This window comes from Pleurodeles waltl, chromosome 2_2 (assembly GCF_031143425.1).
Source record: "Pleurodeles waltl isolate 20211129_DDA chromosome 2_2, aPleWal1.hap1.20221129, whole genome shotgun sequence".
NCBI classification, from domain to species: Eukaryota; Metazoa; Chordata; class Amphibia; order Caudata; family Salamandridae; genus Pleurodeles; species Pleurodeles waltl.
In genome coordinates, this window is record NC_090439.1 from 622,012,690 (window position 1) to 622,033,259 (window position 20,570).

Here is a 20,570-nt window from a genome sequence, read left to right on the forward strand (position 1 = left end):
TGCACAGAGTCCTAGGATCAACAAAAACGAATTCAGCAAATTATAGGAGGGGTGAAGGCAAATGTTTTGGGGAAGACCTCCCTAGGCTGACAAGGCCATCAGGCATTATTTCTCTTGCCATCAGAGGAAAGTCGTTCTGAAGGTAAGACATTTGAGCCTTTGAATTCTAGACTTTGGAGCCAACTCTCTGTATATGGTTGCCAGTTGGGCTTTGGAGAGAAATATTGATCAAATATGTAAAACGTGTTGTTAACAAATTGTAGATGCCACTTCATGTGTGTCCAGCCCAGTAAAACATATGACAATTTATTTAATCTTAATGCAACGGGTCACATAAGGAAATGGAATGGTGTGTTTTTATAAATAACTTCTTACAACTACATTTCTATGCTAAGAGTTACTTGGCTTGTCACAAACATTATTATTCCTCTGAAAACTATTATTCACTGAAGGAGTGCATTGATAAAAAACATCAGATGCACAAGATGATCAGTACTCTGCAGTAAGAACCTGTTCAATATCAGTCATATTCTGACATGTTTGAAAAGCTCAAAGAGCTGTCTTTACCTCAACAGGAAGCAGACAATGCACTCTTCTTCTTGATCCTGGAGCCACTGTAACCTTGGATAGGATCTTCTCTTTATCAGAGACTGTGAAAGAGGCCTTGAAGCAGTACCTACATGAAAACATACAAAATGATCTAATAGTTCAGTCTTCAGCTCTTCAGTGTTTTTCATTCCAAAGAAGTTAAATGAGTTAAGACCCTGCATATATTATAGAGGTTTGAATATGATCACCATTAAGGATCATTATCCTTTTCCTTTAATCAAGGATATATTGGAATCAATGAAGGGAGCCAGCATTTTTAATTAACTAGACCTCCAGCTTACCATATTTTATTAATCAAGTTTGGGGATGAATATGAGATTCTTTTTCAAACTGGCATTGACCATTTTGGATATAGGATAATCCCCCTTGGGTTGTGAAACACCCCAGCAGTGTTCTAGAGGTTTATGGATCACTTTTTCTCTTATAGTTTCATTCAACTTGTAGTAGTCTAGCTGTAATATATTCTAATCCATCCCAAGAACTTCAAGAAATATCACAAGCCTGCAAATCAACCCCATCCGGATTATGATAATACCATCAATACTGCAAACCTGAGAAATGTGAATTAGATCAGTCTGAGGTAGAATACTTAGGTTTGTGTCTGAATGCCCAAGGAAAATATGAATGGGTTTTAAAACATCTCTGGATTGGCCCACATCCATCACCATAAAATAATCACAATGTTTCCTAGGCTTTGTCACCTTCTATCTGCAATCTTTTGGAAATGTTGCTCATTTGACCAATGACATCACACAATTTCTTTAAAAAGAGGCTTTTTTGTGACTCCAAGGCTGAACAGACTTTTTAAACACCCAGTTCCCATCTTGTGACATCTGGATCCTACAAAAAAATATTAATTGAAACAAATTAATCTGCTGGAGCAGTGTGAGCTATTTTTTCACAATTGCAAGAAAGCGTTGGTCTGGAAATCCACATCTCTTACTTGCCATATATTTTAACTGACCGTGAAAGAAACTATAAGTGGCAGAATTGAACTTTTAGCAATTATAAGAAATTTTATTATTTCCTGGAGGTGGAGTACCACTCACTTTATGGAATAATCACATGTATTGTCAGGGTGAACCCTCCCTATCACAAAATTAACTTTAGTTCAACACCCTGGTAGCTATGCACAGCGAAGTTAAGCTTAATTTAGGGCAATGTATAAAGTAGTTATGCAGTACCAAAACAGTAATAAAGTCAAAATTTCAAGCGATAAAAATCACAAACTGATTTAGAACAATGACGTGCATTGGATTAAACAAAATGATACTAAAAAGACAGAAATCGAAAAAGGGGAACTGGAGATATGTGTTTTTACATTTTTAGGTGGAAATAGCACCAAAAGTGATAAGCAACAATGATAGCCCAATGTTGTGGTAGACTGGGACCTGGGTACAATTTTAAGCTGGCCAGGATGGAGTGTGGTTTTGATACACAAACCAGGTTCATTAGGTAAAAAATGTAATATTCTGACTAAGGGAGAGCTTTTGAGTTTGGGGAGGGTGTACTCTATCGCAATATAGAGAAAGTACTCTGTAAAACCGAAGGCCCACATGCCAGATTTACAGCCAGAGGGACCATAAGTCTGTCAGTGATAGAGATGACTGTCTTTGTCACTGATATACTTCTGGACAGCCAAAAGGAGTCAGGGGTTGTAGGAACTTTGAGTCTTATTTCACTCTGACTGTTTCATGAAAGTTTTGATGAGATCTATTGGGTATCTCTGCAGAACAATTTCCAGAATTATTTGCTAGAAAAGTCCTAAATATTTAAGGAATACTGGGCACGTCATGGGCCCGATTCACAAACTGCATTTTTTAAAGAATAAACTTCATTACATTTCTCTGTACTTTCCAATAGAGAGATGTCCATCTTGGTGGCAGAGGTCTCCACCCTGATACCAGACCTGTCCACCAGCTAATCTGAACATGAGAGGTGGTCATAAAGCTACTTTTACAAACTTTACTTTCATAAATGCAACAATAGTAGGCTGTCCCACATCGTTTGATCGGATGGAAACATATAAGTCTACATCTAGGTATAAATCTCCACTTGGAAATGGTGAATAGCAAAAAAGTGGAGAGTTACACCTGGGAAAATTAGTAAATGCACAGATAAGTAAATATACATGTACTTTTACCTTTGTGAACCGGACATCACGTCTCTCAACTGTAGCAAAAAAGGCTAAAGAAGGAATGCATTTGGGGGCAGAAGCACGAGAAAGATCATTGAAGCTGGTGACTTTAGTGTTTCCAGATTTGAAAAGTAACATATTATGAATATAAAATTTGCTTTCTTTACTCAACAAAAGCTTAGTTAGCTGGGTAAAAGTAGTAATCTAGTAGTGGATGAAATTGTGTAATTTCTCCACACAGGCCTGGCTTGAGGGTGGTGCGACTGGTGCGATCACACCAGGCTGTGAACTTGAGGGGGACTGTATTTTGAAATGTTTTAAGGCGTTAAAAACACCAACTGCAGAGTTTCTTGCACGCCCAGCACTTTTAAGGCAATAATAAAAACGTTAAGATGACTCTGGTGATTACTGTACCTGTTGGAGAACGATCAGTGTTTTGTATAGTTGCAGTTTGGGCTCACCATGAAGAAGCTCAGAGAGTCAATGTGTCTGCTGCAAAGCATGTGTACCATGCAGATCACAGGGCTGTAGTTTATATAGCTAGCTCAGTAGGATACTGTTTTTGTCACAGAGATTCTTTTGTTACTTGCAGTTCATAAGCTACAATACTAATATAGCAGATTGAGCTATGAACTGGCACCAAAGAGCTACATGCAAACTGCTACTCTGCCCTGGGTGGGCGTTCCATAGGCGTTGCGGTGGGTGTTCCCATGCAACTCCTATGAATTTTGACACATCCCCAGATTTACAAAACCTTGTAATCTTGGAGATTCCCAAAACCTTACGCCTGCAGCACACATAGAAAGAGGAAAATGCCTCAGGGGATTGTTTTTGTGCAAGAAGGTGTCTGTTTCTGCACAAAAACAATCCTGTATGCAATGCAGGCACCCTTAAATCTATGCAACGATGCCTGTATTGGTGCTAGGCAGCCGAAACAGCGCCAGCACAGGGGAAAGGACAAGAATGTATTATTATATGTCATGGATATAATGCATTCCTGTTCTTTCCCTTTGACACAGGGCAGCATAGCAAGTAAGGCAACTTGCTGCACTGCCCTGCACCACAAAACCATAAATATGTCCTGATATCTCATTGTTTTATGTAACATTTCCTATACACTGATATACACACGTATGATTCAATGTCTCTGTATAATATGTGTGATGGAAAGTGCTATGACTTCCTACATTGGTATGAGTGATGCTATAAAAGAAATAAAATACACATGTAAAAGAGGCTATGCAGGGATGAAGGGCACTGTTGGAAGGTGGTAGTGAAGAAGTCCTTGGACTAAGAGGCCAGTAGGGGGACGCCAACAATGATTGTCGCACCAGGCGCCACCAGCGCTAAAGCGCCACCAGCGCTAAGACCCGCCTTGATCCCACACTTAATACACAAATAAAACACATAATTCAACTAAGAATTTCAGACTAAATGAAGGATGGTCTTTTGTTAAGACTATAAGCAAGATATGGGTTCACCTATTAAAGTTATAAAAGATACCAGCTATATGCCGTTTCAAAGGCAAGCTGTGAACATTGCTAGAGCAGCACAGGCAGCTGCAACACACATACAGCTTCGGAGTTAAATTAACACATTTTCCTCTTTAAATAGAGCTCGCTCGATGAACAGTTATGTATTCAGAATACGCATAGAGAACAGAGAAATTGTAATATAAACTCATTGCCAATTTATCGGGATTAATGCAAAACTATACTCCCCTTAAAAAAAGAAAATACTCATGAGCCGGGAAGCAATCTCAACTGCGAATGCTTAGGGAAGTGACGACTGATCAAAATCACCTATATTGGGTCTCTCCTGGCCTTCTTGTATTCTGGTAAAAGCTCTCGAATTTCCTTAATATGGCTATTCAGAACCTGGATGCCATTCACAATTTTTCTTCTTTACTTAATGAAGTATGGCACAGTTGATTCCAGCTCTCAACTGCAAGAAGTTTGCTTCAACCGAGTTTAACACAATCTAGGTCAATTTAGCAGATATGACCCTGGCAGCGTGCAGGAAACCGGGGCGTGTTGACTTCAACTAAGCAGAATCTCCCCTCTGAATCTGAGTTTGCCGAGTTAGGAAAAATGTGACAGGTGTGGTTGGATGTCAGAATATTAAATACTGAAATATTGTGCTGCAAGACTATTGTAGCAAAAGAATCAACAGGCAACATTTTGTGGTGGTATTTCTATATTCATTAATAAGTATAGTGTTGTCACGCCACAGTAAGTCTTCTGATGATATATTTTAGTTCTATGAATGTATAAGTAAATTTAATGATAGTAAATCTATGCTGCCCTTGTTCTTCGATGTTTAGTTAGAATATGTTTGTAGCATGATATTTAAAACACAGTATTCCCGACCATACCTCCTCAGATGCTCTGTGAATTCACCTTTGTCCAAGGATTAGAGCTCAACTGGTTCAAGGGTCGAAGTGGTGGGCGAAAACATTTCGGCCCAGACATAAGTATGTTAATTTATAATGGACTCCTATGTACTGTTCAGGGTTAGTGCCAACATTTTGGCATTACTCCTGAGGAGTACATCAACAGCATCAGGAATTCTGACGCTATTGCCCCCTACTCTGCTCCATTGTGTACTATATTTTAAATACGGCACACACATGGTGGCAGTAGGGGGCGCTAAGGGGTTCAAGAAAAGTGGCGTTTCACTGTGTGCAACACCACTTTTCTTAACTCTGCCTCTTCATCTTTTTCTGATCACTTCAAGAACTATCTGCTGTCCATGAGGACAAAAAAGTAACAGACACTGGTTGTGTAGAGCCATATAGGCTTTCAAGTTTGATTTGATTTTGTTCATCATTTTCATTTTTTTACTGTCTGAAGAAATATTTTGCTTTGTAGTCGAAACGTATTTTAACATACATGTGTGGAACGTTACAGTGATATCTATTCATTGTAAATGTATAAACAATTAAAGTTACAGAAAAGTAGTATAAAATGGTCCAAAAATGTTCTTAAGAAAAACATTTGGTAAAACCAGTGCTCCTTAACCGTTTTCCAGTTATTAATAACTTTTTATTGTGTAATGAAATAGCAAGTTCTGTTGAAATGTAGCAAGAGTTAAGATACATATTAATGCAGGGTTTCTTGTTCCTTTAGTGCGGATGCTCTTGCTGTGACCAAATCATGGTGGCATTTAAAGGAGTCTGGACACAACGTTTCTGGAAAGCTGTATCTGGAGAATTTTTGGCTACGTTTATTTTCGTCATTCTTAGCCTTGGCTCTACAATCAACTGGGGTGGAAAGAGTAGTTCCCAGCCTATTGATCTGGTGCTAATCTCACTCGGCTTTGGACTTGGCATTGCAACCTTAGTGCAATGTTTTGGACATATCAGTGGCGCACACATTAACCCCGCGGTGACAATTGCTATGACTTGCACAAGAAGAATCAGCCTCTCAAAGTCAATTTTCTATATCATCGCACAGTGCCTCGGAGCCATTTTGGGGGCTGGGCTACTCTATCTTGTCACACCTGCAGATGTGCTTGGAGAAATGGGAGTTACTATGGTAACTTTTAATGTATTTTATTTAATTAAAAATGAAACATAAAACCTTCCTAATCAATTACTTTAATGAAGCTTGACTAAGTCCTAGGAAGTGTTCTTACAGTGCACTTCTCATGCTTGTACACTGAGGTAAAATTGATTTTGAAAAAGCACAATTTCCTCAATTTTGTGATTTTTGATCTCCAGCCTTAATACCTTGCCTTTTACAATGTCTTCCTCACTTGGGGAGGTTGCAAAAGCGTTTTCACACAGCAAGTAACAAAACAATTTTGATACTTCAGGGGAAGTCACAATTTATCTTGGAACACAAAAGATCCTCCACTCTTCATTCACACTAATACTGAACATTTACTGAAAAAAACACATTATAGATGTTATGAATCAGCATATATTTAAAAAGCAGGCAAATTACACACAATAATTGGCTGCTCTGTATAAATGACCCAGTGACCCTCCCACTATTTAACCTACTAATAAATTATTACAACTATGAAAGATTAATAGGTCTATCAAATGATTCCCAAACTCTCTCATGTAGAAAGGGCATTTTCAAGGTTAGGGCTCACCATACAAAGTATGGAGATAAGCATAAAATGCACAGAATAGTGAGTCTAAATCCAATTCTTGTAGATGATGAGATTGGCCTCCTTATCCGTAGTCTTGAAAAGAGCATGTAGTGATGCCCGAATTGCGACTTCAGATGCAGGACAGGAAGGGGTGGGCAAGCCACTGAAAGCTCATGCCAGGCTTGAGCCTGAATCCTGGCTCTGCTCGAGGGCCTGTTGGAACCGCGAGCCCAGAACAAGTCGAGCTTTCATGTGGCATCTGCCTGCCTCCCTCTGCCCAGTATGTGGCATTACTGTTGGAGCTGCCGACTGTAGAACTGGGGAACCAAGTTTGAGTCTTGGCATCAGCTCAACATCCTGTAATTCTGTGCAAATCACTTAATTTCCCCATGACTATAATCAATGTATGTGAACTTGTGTGATTTAAATGGTGCTTATGTAAAATACTGAAACCATGGGTTGAGTTTGCACAATACTAAAGAACTGCAGAAAATGAATTAATAGGTAAAACAAAGCCTTAATATAAGGAAAGACAAATAGAGACCCATGTACAGGCTGATTTGTACAAAGTGGACACATTGCACCTTTCCCACTTAAATTCTGTGATCTTAAGCAATTACTTTATTTCATAAAAACTCCTTTTTTATTATCACCAATGGGGGCCCTTTCACATGTGGGTTCAGACTACCTGTTGTACAAAACGATCACTTTTAATGAGTACTTCTCGGTACACTGCTTTAATGTGCCTTATTACTGTTAAAGCTTCCACATGTTAAAGATATGCACTTTTTTTTAATTTTAAAGAGACTTTACTATATTCCATGTCATGTTTATTGAATGATTTCCCTAGCAAATATTTTCAGGTTTTGGCTCATGCACTGTCTCTAAGATCCGAGACTGACACTTGGCTCAACTCTGGCTTGGCTCTCCCTGTGAATTTGTTGGATCGTCCACCTGTAAGAACGGGTGTTCAGATCTGGTCTGTAGAGTCTTTATTGCCTGATGACCCTGAGAGTCCACATTTCATAGAGGTGAATACCTCTTACCTATACACCACAAATACATACCCTGGTACACTATAGCAACGGTATAGTAAACTTGAGCGCTGGTGCTCGCTGGTGTGATAGAAAGAAATGACACGATGAAAAGCGTTGAAAATACAGCGGCTATAATCATTGGTGTACAAAAAGAGTTTTCATTTCCATACAAAAATGATGACTGAAGCAGCATGGCATTGACTAGCAAAGAATCCTTCATGATCTAAACAAAGTAGACAGACTGGTGTAGGAACAGGGCAAACACCCCTTGCATTCCAAGCAAACCCAGACCACCAAATGTCAGCTAAAGCAGTGCTACCAGGCTCTGTATGTAATCCTAGCATCAATGAATGCAATCAGTGGGCAAAACGTAAATCATGATATTTCCAAGCATCGGATATGTGATGTCTGCCGAATTATAAATATTAAGCAATTGTAAACCAAATTCTCACAATCTTAGAGTTCACTTAAATTATGCATACCAAAGCTGGATACTTTGGGTAGTGTCCAGATGTAGGTGAAGAGCTGCACCTGATTATAGCGACTCTAAATGACCCCACCACAAAAGCCTGTAGAAGACTTTATGAGCATAGGATCAGTCCAATGTTACCCACGCCAAGCCAGACAAGTGACAACAATCTTTTGCCATTTTTGCAGCAAAGACTTTAAGAATAGTATTAACCACTGCTGGTGAACTGCAATGACATTTTACCATTCCAAGTGTAATATTACAGCTTTGTTATGGTCAAATACCATGCAAGCCAAACTGGAATTAGTAAAAGTAGGTTCTGAAGTGTTTCACTGTCATTTGTCCAGCCACAAGGGTGTACGCAGTACATATTAAAAGGAAACACTTGCAAACTCAGAGTGTGACATAAATTGTTCATATCAAAGTTAAGTCCTCTGGGTAGTTCCCACGTTTAGGTGGAGAGCTTCTCATGTATATAAAGCGCATCTAGAACACTCTAAACCTGCCCACGTTAAATGTCTGTTTCTCTAGCAGATTTTTTACGCAAGGGATTATCACTCAGCTGTCCACACCAGGTTAGAAAAGTGACACAAACGTTTCCCATTTTGGCAGCACAGTCTTTAGGCACAGGATTAGTTAGCGTTATGCACACTGTGCTGAAACATTAAAAAGGCATTTTACCATTCCAGGCACAGTGTTACAGAGCTGTATTGGGGAAATATCATCCAAGGTAACCTGAAATAAATAAAATCACCTCTGAACATGTGTTTCCATGTCACTGGAGATCACCAGAGATGCATATCATTGTAAAACACAAGGATGAAATCACTATAAATTAAAACCAAATACTTGCAAGCTTACAGTGTCCCATAAATTATGCAACTCTAAGCGAGGCGCTCTAGGTAGTTCCCAGGTTTAGAAAGAGAGAGCTAGTCCTGTATACGGTGTGCATCTACACTGCCACATCTACATCACAATACTATCTATCCCCTTCAAATGGTTGTATTGTAATTGATCCTGGGTGGTTGTTTGTGCCTCGAGATTTGTGCTGGAGGGTATGCCTTGAGTCCTAAATTTATTCAAGACCCTTTCACGAATGTTTGGTGTTGCACAATCAAGGCATGTGTAGTGTTAATGTTACTGATGGCATTATCAAGGTGAAACACATAGTAAAGGAGGCACTGAATAATTCTATGATATTTACACAGCACAACCCTATATATTTCCTCACAAGCTGCGTTGCACAACTCTGGATGTGTCTGAGCCTATCAATAATAACAGATCCTGGTTTAGTGTAAATACATCAGTGATGACCTGCTTAGCTAGCTCTCAGCAGAATATGTTTAAACTGCCTACAGATTTGTTCGCTGATGAGTTTGTTGAGCTGAGTCATGATTCGGAGTGCTTTGACAATGTGCAAGCCAACAGTTAGCATTTAAGTGCTAAGAAAAGTTGTAAAGGCCAACAATATTTAATCAAATCAGGGTGGTGAGTGGTAGACAAGGGAATAGAGACTATGGGCCACATCTATGTACCTTTTTTCTTGTCACAAACGGCCCGATTTGCAGAATTGAGCCATTTGCGATGAGAAAAATGCTTTTTGGTATGTTCAGACCCATTTTTGCGATTCGGTAATCTATTTACAGAATCGCAAAAAGGGTTTGCGAGTCGCAATTAGGAATAGCCGTTCCCTTCCTAATTGTGAGTCATAGTCCAATGTACGATTGTTTTGTGACCGTGAATGCGGTCACAAAACAATCGCAGTTAGCACCAGTTTCAAACTCGCAAAACGGGAAGGGGTCCCAAGGTGACCCCTTCTCCTTAGTGAATAGCAGCGAAAATAGTTTTTCAGTGGACCACTGCCTGCTCTGAATAAATGAAAAGAAAACTTTTAATTTTTTGTTTTTGAAATGCATCTCGTTTTCCTTTAAGGAAAACGGGCTACATTTTTTTTAAAAACTGCTTTATTTAAAAACAGTCACAGACATGGTGGTCTGCTGTCTCTAGTGAGGGTGGCCATTCCCAATAGGGTTGCAAATATTCATGAGGTAGGTCATTTGCGACCCCATTGGGAATTGCAAACAGTGTACAGTAACTGTTGTACATCCGGTTTTGCGAGTCGCTAAGACTCGGAGTTTGTGAGTCGCAAAACCAAATCTTTGTACATGTGGCCCTATGTTCACTTCTGGCATGATGCAATGCTACTTATATATCTATCAGTTCCTTATAGTCTATAAGATTGTTTATTGTCTTTGTGGTGGTACTTTGAAGTTGCTGAACATCAGTGGTCATATGAACATCAGGTTCTAGGTTAAAATTGAAGTGTTGTCACATTTCCACAGAATGCAGGACCTCAGCCTTATTTTTTGTCATCAGTTCATAAAACAAAAGGGAGTCAGTGTTGCGGCCGTAAACCAACTAAAATATGGTCCTCTGGATCAGCTACTGTGAAAGTGCTGGCTGAGGACTGGATTTTTAATCATGTAAGAAATCCCCTTTACTGATTCAGGCAGTTTTTGTAAATTGGTCTTTATTAGAGGTTTGTATACAATATACAAAAAGGCTTTGACTCTTTAAGTCATAGGAAACACCTAGGAACTGTGCAATTAGTCCATCGAGGTGTGTAGGATTAAAACATAATTGTGAAATAAGGCTTTGCTTTATACAACATTGTGATGACAGATTCGTAGTGTCACAGTAATCCACAACTTAATAACCAAAGAGCCACTCAACGTCACATTTCAGTAGGCACACATGTGGGGTGGAATGACATTATGTCCCCGGCATGGGTATGCCCTTCAGTTATATTTAAATATACAGGCATTAATGGGTCATTATTGTTCTCTTGCTCTAAGTTCCTACAAGGCAACAATGCATGTAACTCTCCTGCATAAACTTCTGCCTGTAAAGTAAGGGCAACTACTATGGCGGTTTATGGTGGCACCATTTATTAAGACCTCCCAGTTGAGCTCTGCCAGCTGATCACCATTGGACTATGTTGATGTATACTTACCCCCTTCTCGGCACCTGCAAACCAACACAGGTCAATCATCTACCTAGGGATGTCAGGGGCAAGGGAGACTCCTAGTTAAATGCCTTTCAATCAATTAATTTGCTAATTGACATGTAAGCGCGGGATCTTATCCCAGAAGACAGCACTTTACGGTATTCAAACTCCACCCACCATCCACCATGATACCTGCTCATTGACCTTCTTTCACCAGTCCTAGATCATTCCACCGGACCATAACATGTGGCCAAACGGAGCCAAATCTTCGCCTGAATCAGAGGCAGCTGTGCATCGTGTGGGAAACAAGTTCGGCTGTCGTGCGAGGGTCAGGTAAATGCAGTGGATAATGTTAAAATGTATTAGTTTCAGGTGTCCATTTATAAATACTGTTTGCATATGCCGTAGGGCGCATTGCTGCAAACATCTTCCTCCAAGTCTGCTTCTTGTGTAGTTCTAAGGGACCTCAGCTCCTTTGCTCGCATTTGCATAACAGCTTTGTAAAGCTTGGTGATTGCCTGATGCTGCCAGCCCCCTGTAAGGAGCACCCCAGGTTCATCGTCTGTATAGCTTCATGTAGTTTAACTTCTAGGTCTAAGGCTATATTCATCAGAAATTGCCCTATGGGAATTTCTAGGGTAATGTTAAGCTTTTCAAAGGCCAAGAGGTTCCCCGAGTCAAAAAATATGTACCTCAGCTCTGGCTCATGCCACAGCAAAGGAGGGACCTGTCAAAATCTATCTGAGGTGCAGAAGGCAGTTTGGGACATACGGGGTCCCTCTTGATCTCCCCTCCAAGTATCTGGTCCATTTGTATTGTGTTGCTATAACAAGGATCAATTTGTAGTTCAGTACTGCCTGGGTATTCAATATATATTAATGAATGCTCGATTGTGCCAGTTCGTTTTCCATAGAAAATCAGACGCAAACCACCACACAAGATATTGGAGCTGTGCTGCCAAATAGTATGACTCAAAGTCGTGGACTCCCATCCGTCCCCAAATGCAGCATGCTTAGCTTTTGTATTGCAGTTTCATGTTGAGAAGTGCCCCATAACAGCTTACTTAATAGGGTGTTAAACTCCTTAAAGAAGTGTCTCATCAGTGCCAAAGAATGTTTGCAAACAAGTAAAACAACCTGGACATCTGAGACAGAACTGCTCCCTCAAAATGGACAAATACTCAGTACTGAGGGTGCCGACCACATCCGGAATCTCAACCCCAGACACCATTGGTACACCTGAACCCTCATTAAGCACAAGCATGCTGGCCATCTCAGATTAGAAACAGACATTGGAACCAAAAACTTGACGCTGTGACAATAATAATGACAGAAAATGTCAATAAAGGTGAAACATATATTCAGGCCCTACAGTCCATGTCTAAACGTTTAGAGGAACATGTCCAATTACTCACTAAGAAACAGACCATCATGGAGGCCAGGCTTGAAGACCACGAAGGAATAGCAAGAAGGAACAACATCAGAGTGGTTGGGGTACCGGAGGGGAGAGAGGGCCCTAGTGTGGATCTCTTCCTGGAGGATCTTATTCTTAATAAATTCCAACCAAAGCACCTATCCAACTTCTTTTTGGTGGAGATGGCCCATCGGGTGCCGATCCTGCTGCAGAAACCAGGTGCTCCAACAAGAAAAATTATAGCACAGATCCTCAATTACAGAGACTGAGACGCCATCTTACATGCAGCCCGGACTCAAGGAGACATACTTTCTGAAATGTACAAATTACATTTTTTCCAGACTTCACAAGCCAGGGCCAAAATCTGCAGCGTAGCTTCGAAGAAGTTAAAAAACTCCTGCGTAAAAAATAAATCAAATATATGATGCTTTTTCCAGCGAGGCTGTGGACTGTCACAGGGGGCAAGCCCTTGTTCTTCTCCTGGCCAGAGGAGGTGTGGGAATGTATTGAGGGCTGGCAGAAAGCCAGACAAATCCAACGAAAAGAAGTAGTGAGGAGCGAACAAGACACCGAAGATCAGACGATCCCTCAACGCAGCATGCAGATGATGTAGAGACAGAAAAGGGCTGAGAGTCACCCTGGGAGATCGTGCAATAAAGATAAGACTGGATGGAGTGGGTGGGGGGTAAGAGACTGGATATATCTCACATAGTTGGGGCCCCCATGAGCTAAGGGGAGCGCACTTCCATAAATAGACAGTATAGTAGTTAAACTCGCATGTTATAAATCGTTATCAGTAGCCAACTAACTGACACATCAAAGGGGTTTACACACCAGTAACTATCCCTTAGTTACTATAGGTGGCGCTAACCAACCCTAAGTACAGTTTTATGTTAAGAAACAAGTGACAGGCGCTCTGCAAGTTGTGGGGGTGGGTATTCTTAAGCCTACCAAGCAGGGTTGCAGGGAAGTGGGGTTTATTGGGAATTGTTTATTTTTTATATTGCGTACTGTTTCTTGCTCAGATCAACTTTCCTAGATGAAGGGAGGAGCAGTGAGGGAGGGAGGAAGGGGAAAGAAGGTGCCCTACTGTCATATTAACACAAGACTCACCATACAGACACCAAAGCTATGCAGACAACCAACAAAGGGGCAGCTGAAGGCCATGACTTGGAATGTCAGTTGACTGGGCAATAAGATTAAACATGTGCTAGTACTGCAATTTATTAAACGCCAAGCCCCTGATATAGTCCTAATGCAGGAAACCCATCTAAAACGCAATAATCACAGGGCACTAACTCAAATGGAATTTACCTTTAATTCACGGGGAGTAGGGATCCTACTCAAAACTTCCACACCATTCATTCTGGGACGTGTCAGGACTGCCACCCTAGGCCGCTATGTGGCACAGACTGGCACCTGGAATAGCTACAAGACAAAACACTTCCGGCTCTAGCAACAGCCCTGCTGGAAATGCCAGTTGGCACCTTACTATTAGGGGGAGACATAAATGACACCATGGACCCAGAATGTGACAGACTGACCAAAGCTAGGTCCGGGGGTTCCATGAGTCAGTTGAGATCATTCGTAGACTCCATGGGACTGGAAGACCTGTGGAGACACCACAACCCCCAAGCACAACAGTTTACATACCTCTCGGCATCACACAGCAGCCTATCTCACCTGGATTATTTATTCACACATGGGGCAGATGCAGGTAGACTCTACAATGCACAACACTTGGCATGGGGCATCTCAGAACATTCCCCAGTAGTTGTCATACTAGCAGGCTTCTCGAAAGCCACAACCCTACCTCCCAGGATAGCTATGTGTCACCTCAAAGAATGCAAACTGCAGGGGAAAATTAGAGAAGGGGCGGAAAACTATTTCAAAGAAAACATAGGATCGGTAGACTCAGCGGGCACCCTTTTAGGACAGAGTGGGGTAAGTTTTAGGGCAGGGTAGATTTTAGGTTCAGGTCGGGGGTTGGAGTAGTTTTTAGGACAGGACGGGGTAGTTTTTATGAGAGGGTAAGCTTTAGGGTTTATGGTGGGGTGGGGCAGCGTAGTTTTTAGGAAATGGTGGGCTAGCTTTTAGGGTTAGGGAGGATGGTTGTGGTAGTTTTTAGGACACGGCAGTGTCACTTTTAGAGTTTAGGGTGGTGTGTTGGGGTAGTTTTTAGGACGGGTCGGGTAGCTTTCAGATTTCAGGGCATAGAGGTTGGTGTAGTGTTTAGGACAGGTTAGGTTTTATGGTTTAGGGCGGGGGTCGGTTAGTTTTTAGGACAGGATGGGTTAGGTGTTGGGTTCAGGGCAGAGTGATCAGGGTAGTTTTTACGAGAGGGTGTGGTCATTTTTAGGACAGGGTAGGTTTTCGGGTTGTTTTTAGGACAAGGCGGGGTAGGTTTTAGGACAGGGCAGGGTAGCTTTTAGGGTTTAGGGTGGGGTAGTTTTTAGGTTTCAGGGTGAGAGGCGGGGTAGTTTTAGGACAGGGAGGGGTCGTTTTTAGGACAGGTAGATTTCACGGTTTAGGGCGGTGGCGTCGGGGTAGTTTTTAGGACAGGGCAGGGTAAGTTTTAAGACATGGCAGGGTAGCTTTTAGGGTGGGTAATTTTTAGGACAGGGTTAGGGGCAGGGGGTCGGAGTAGTTTTTAGGACAGGGTGGGGTAGTTTCTATGACAGGGTAGGTTTTAGAGTGTAGGGCGGGGTGGGGGGTCGGGTAGTTTTTTGGACAGGGCGGGGCAGGTTTTAGGACAGGGCAGGGTAGGGAGTGAGTGTTAGGGCTCAGGACAGGGGGTGGACACGACAGTTTTAAGGACTTGGGTGGGTGGAGTATGGTGTCAGGTTTAGGGCAGGGGAGAATTTACCATGTGTGTTCCTTTACCAAACATGCTTTTGCAACTAATTTTGTTGTAAATGCATGCATGGTAAAGACACGGTCATTGTAGAGACCGCGTTGTAAAGGTATGCGTGATATAAGCATGCGATGTTCCATCATACATCTGGCTCAACACTATCCAGTGCCCATCTTGCCAAAAAAGCACAACTTTGCAGTTAAATGTAACTGGCTAAAGAAAAACAAAATGTGACAGCTTAGATTTGGACCACGTTAGTGGCTCCTAGCCAAGTGAGGGGAATGCTTACTCAGGCCAGGAATACAGTGTACAGACCCTCTCCCACCACCCCACATTTAAAATGTACTACAGGGCCCCCTGTATAAAGCTCATCAAGTTGTCCAACTCCTAGTATGTTTGACCAATGTGCTCCAGAAAGAGTCCCACTGAGAAACTTATTAGCAGGAAGTCATTTGCTGCTCTTGGAATGATCTACAGCAGTTCTTCATCGCTCTTTCAAGAAACATCTCATGATGAGGTGATTTTCACACTGGGTGCCTCATCTGATGCGCTACACACCGGATTGCTCAGTAATCTCTGCAGGGCAGCCACCATTGCACCTTCCTCACTGTATTCTATAGCTGCTGGAAGTGGTGGAGGCTCTCTTATGCATCCTTGTATTCTGTACCTAATTCTTCTCCAATTTTGAGTTTTGTGAGCTGAGCCATCTGGGGTAGTGAATTTCACTATCTTCACCTCTGTACAATCCCACACTGACCTTTGTGTCTGCGAAGAGGTAAGCTGACTCAACTGTTATTATTTTGAGGTTTTCTAGGAAAAAGAGTGCATGGAATGAGTTCCACAGTTGCTGCACCACTTCCCTTTAATCTGAGAACAGGGGTACCCTAGGTTCTCCATGACATTAAAGGCCAGGTCCCTTGCACTTTCAGAAGCAAGTTGCAATCCTTGCAATGCAAGAGTTTGGCCACTATTGTGCAAGACAGACACCTAGGTTTGGGGGCCACCGATGCAACCATGTGGGCCATCTCGATCTCAAAGTTACTGGGCCCTCTTGATCTTAAATTAGCTGGACAGTCCAGTGTGGGCGATGGCGTTTCTAATCCAGTATTCAAGAAACACTTCTTAATTTTTAAAGTTGTGGTCTTTGGGAAGGCCCACAATCTTTAGTTTCCTGTGCCTTGACTTCCTCAAATTTTTTTGATCTGACTGTAGGAGGCACAGATCCAACACACCTGAGTCTATTTTATTTTCCAGGGCTGTTTTAGTGTTTATGATGGCCTTCAGAATATCAGAATAGATATATTTTGTCTGTACTGTCCACCCTGGGCTCTGTGGTGAAAGGGTAGCTCAGCCCTGCCTTTGCCAGATTTGCGCATGGCTCCAATGGACTTGGTTATGTCTCATTTGTGTGGTTTTCCCATTGTGCCTCATTTGCATGGCACTGTCTTTAGGGCCATGTGTTACACATCAGAAGAAAAAAGGAGTAGGGGACAGTATGGCACTACTGGACCCATTGCAGGGCCCAGCTCCTTAAAGGCCATATGATGGGCATTGCATTTTGACAGATCACAACATGAGTGGCTGATCAAGTCTATCGTTGCGCCCCTACTGATTCACATTGTGTAGGTTTTTGTTGCTCTTTTAATGGGGGGTAGAAGGCAAGAAGGCCCCCTAAACAGTGCTGTTCACTTTTTTAGGGCTGCTTGACATCTGCACGCTCATACGCTTACTAGAGCACTGTCATTTACTTGCCATCATTAATCCAGGTAATTAGAAGGGATAGGAGGGGGCTTGATAGTTCTCCAACTGTTTATTGTGGTGCTGCAGGGCCACCCAGAGGGGTGAAGAGTGCAGCCCCCACTGACTCCTCCTTTGTACATGTTTGTGGGCTGCTGCCTCAGTTGACACTACTGCAGCTCAGTCCAAATCGCTGATCACGCAACAACCACCTCTTGCATTGCAGGTGCCGGTGCTTCAGCAGTCGTCCATGCCTTGCCATGCCTCACCCTGAGTGCTGCTCATCCTGGGTGTCGCTGCCAATACAGGAGGGTGAACACAAAGCCCAGCAACTTGTCTCCGTGTTGGGCCTGTTGCATCCAGCGCTCTCAAGGCACATCACCGGCCCCCACTTTCCCTCATAGTGATCTTCAGTTCAGGGATGTTCCATCTTGGCTGCACAAAATCACAGCTCGATTCACATGGCTAGTCTTCTCACCCAGGCGGCCTACTTGTTTGAGAGTCTGTCCTCCAAGTATGTCCCAGGTTGCCTTAGTGCCTTTCCAAAGCAGTTAGTGTTTCTGCTGTTTCCTGCTCACTGGGATATTCCCTTAACCTATCTAATGATGATGGTAGGGGCCAAATCAGATGTGGATGAGAGTAAATGAAGGGTGGCTTTGCAAGAGCCAGTATTGAGCACACCCTACTTCATTAGCTTGAAGCTACCCCCTACTGATTGGAGTAATTACCATAATATGTAAAACGTCCCTATGTCCCTGCAACTAGCAGGTTTGTCCCCAAGTGACAAGTGGGTCTCCTGTAGCATATATACCTCTACAATATAATGTCTTGTGTAAGTAAGAACTCTTCTTTCAAGGTGACAGGATGGCTTGACTCTCAGACATTGCAGGATATCAAGAGTATGAAGTGTTCCCTGAGCTACAAGCTATAGATACCAGACTAAAATACTACTTAGCATTGTTAGCTTACAAAAATATGAACCTCAGCAATGTCTGAGTAGTTCCATGTTTCTATCATTCACTGTGGTTTTCAAATCAGGACATTATTTTGATTTTTCTTAAATGTATCATTTAATCGTTCATTTAGCATGTTCAGTAGTAACTTTCTGCTGTTAAATATTTTTCACCTCAGAAATATCTCATTGGAAACAATGGGAACTAAAACACATTGTTACTCTGTAGGGGTACATAAACAGGAACAAAGGCACTCTCCATGACTGATCTTCAATGAAACACAGTTAAATAGAAGATGGCAATGTGCTTTGGTCAAAGGTTTTAGATGACTAGCACCTAAGCACCCTTCAGTACTCATCAGTGATGGAGCATCTTTAGAGATGAGTTGCTGATTTACCTTGATCAAACAATTTAATTTCTGACCTGAAAAACTGATGGACATCAAATATATTTAGCTGGTCAGGGCTGGAAGATGCAGAACATCTGCTGTCTATAAGGGTAGATATTTGTATTTTGCAGTGCCACAGTAGCCTAGAACTTCACAGTCAAAGCCTCTGAGCAGGATAAAGCACTAAAATGAAGACATTGCCTTCAATTCTTTTTTTGAATAACAATGGCACATAGTGCTCGTCTTCAAGAAATGAAAATGTACTATTCAAAATTGTAGAAAAGAGTTCAGCAATGACTTTCCTGGTGCACCAAAAGGCTCTTAATTTTCAAGGAAGGACATGAAATCAGGTTGCTAGAAGGTTCTACTTAATTTGACTTCAGATTTACTGCAAAACGTATGGTTACATTTGGCACCTGGTTTCCTCTACAGCCACTCCAACTCCATGAGTCTGCAGGGCCTTTTGTGCATCCTTACTGCCCGGCATTGGATGTGTTTCAAATGGGGAGCCTGAAGAAATGTCCAGTTGCAGTCTTATGGTTCCCTGTTGAGAGGGAAACAGCTTCCTCAGTTTTCAGTGCATTCTTCACTCACCAACTTCAGGAAAGGAGTTTCTACTGGTAAGCAGGTTCCATTGGACAGAACCTGGATTCTTGAGAGGTCGACAAAAGTCTACTGCCACTAGATGATACATGTCTAGTTCAAAAGACTCAACTCCAAAGAAGGCGACAAACTCGCCAATATTCAGGCAAGCAGGAAAGTGCTCTTGTCTTCGTCTTTACTGCTTGGGACATTGATTTTTTAAATGCAAACACCATTTGTTAATGGAGACAACCCTGGAGAAAATCAAACAATTGTTTGCATACTTTCTCACAGTTGATGAGCTCACGCCAGTCTCCTGGATAGATCATGCCCCCATCAAGTTCAGCATCCCCCATCCCCCAGTCCAGGGCACCTGGACCACCACCAAGCCAGCCTGTCAAAGCTGGAACAGTATCACTGATAAGGACTGAAACACAGTTCTCAATGCCACAGACTTGAACACAGCATCAGGCTTCCAGAAGCCATCAAGAATTTCAACAATTGGATTACTTCCTGTGCCGAATCCTTAGCCCCTCGTAAACATAGCAATACAACAAGGTTAATGTCCCATGCCAGTTGTCACATGGAGAAACTCAGACTGATAAAATGCCACTGCAAACAACCTCACCAAAAGCCTTCTGATCTTACTTAAAGGACCAATATTAACCACATGGCCTATCATTACCCCAGAAGAAACCACTTCCACCATGAAGTCTAACCACTCAGGGGCCCCATCTGACCTCTACTCCACCACTCCTACTCCAGAGAGCTGCAACCCATCAGCGCAATGCTCACACCCATTCTGAATTACTCCACCACCTTCCTAGATGCTCAGTAACATTCAATTGTCCTCCCATTTCTCTGCAGACTATTCAGTGCATCTAGCTACAGGCCGATCTCACTGCTACCATTCCTGGCCAGGGTCTGGCCAAAAATCATCAACAGACATGTCACTGAATTGCTCAACAACCACTAACTCCAGACACCACTCAGCCGAGCATGGAAACTGCCCTCGCTGCCACAGATGACATCCGTATGACTCTGGACAGAAGAGACAAGGCTGCCTTCATCCTCCTTGACAGCGTGGCAGCACTTGGCACAGTCTACCACCCCATCCTCATCTAAAGTCTGCATGACATCATAATCCAAGGACATGCATGCCGATGGAAGTGCTCTTTCCTGACAGGAAGGAACCAATCAGTCAGCATGGCACCGTACACCTCAGACTCTCGTGACCTCATTTGCAGTGTTCTGCAATAATCCTCACTGATCCTTACCCTCTT

General features: G+C 42.3%; 1 protein-coding gene across 1 annotated transcript in view; it reads left to right on the forward strand.

The window, feature by feature from the left end:
* The first annotated feature begins 5,882 nt into the window (after nt 1-5,882).
* The window catches only part of LOC138273649 (aquaporin-4-like), a 147,409-nt gene continuing 132,721 nt past the window's right edge, over nt 5,883-20,570 (forward strand). The window contains exon 1 of the mRNA XM_069218897.1: nt 5,883-6,282. Within this exon, the coding sequence (XP_069074998.1) occupies nt 5,902-6,282 (381 nt within the window). The 5' untranslated portion in view covers nt 5,883-5,901. The remainder of the gene's footprint in view (nt 6,283-20,570) is intronic.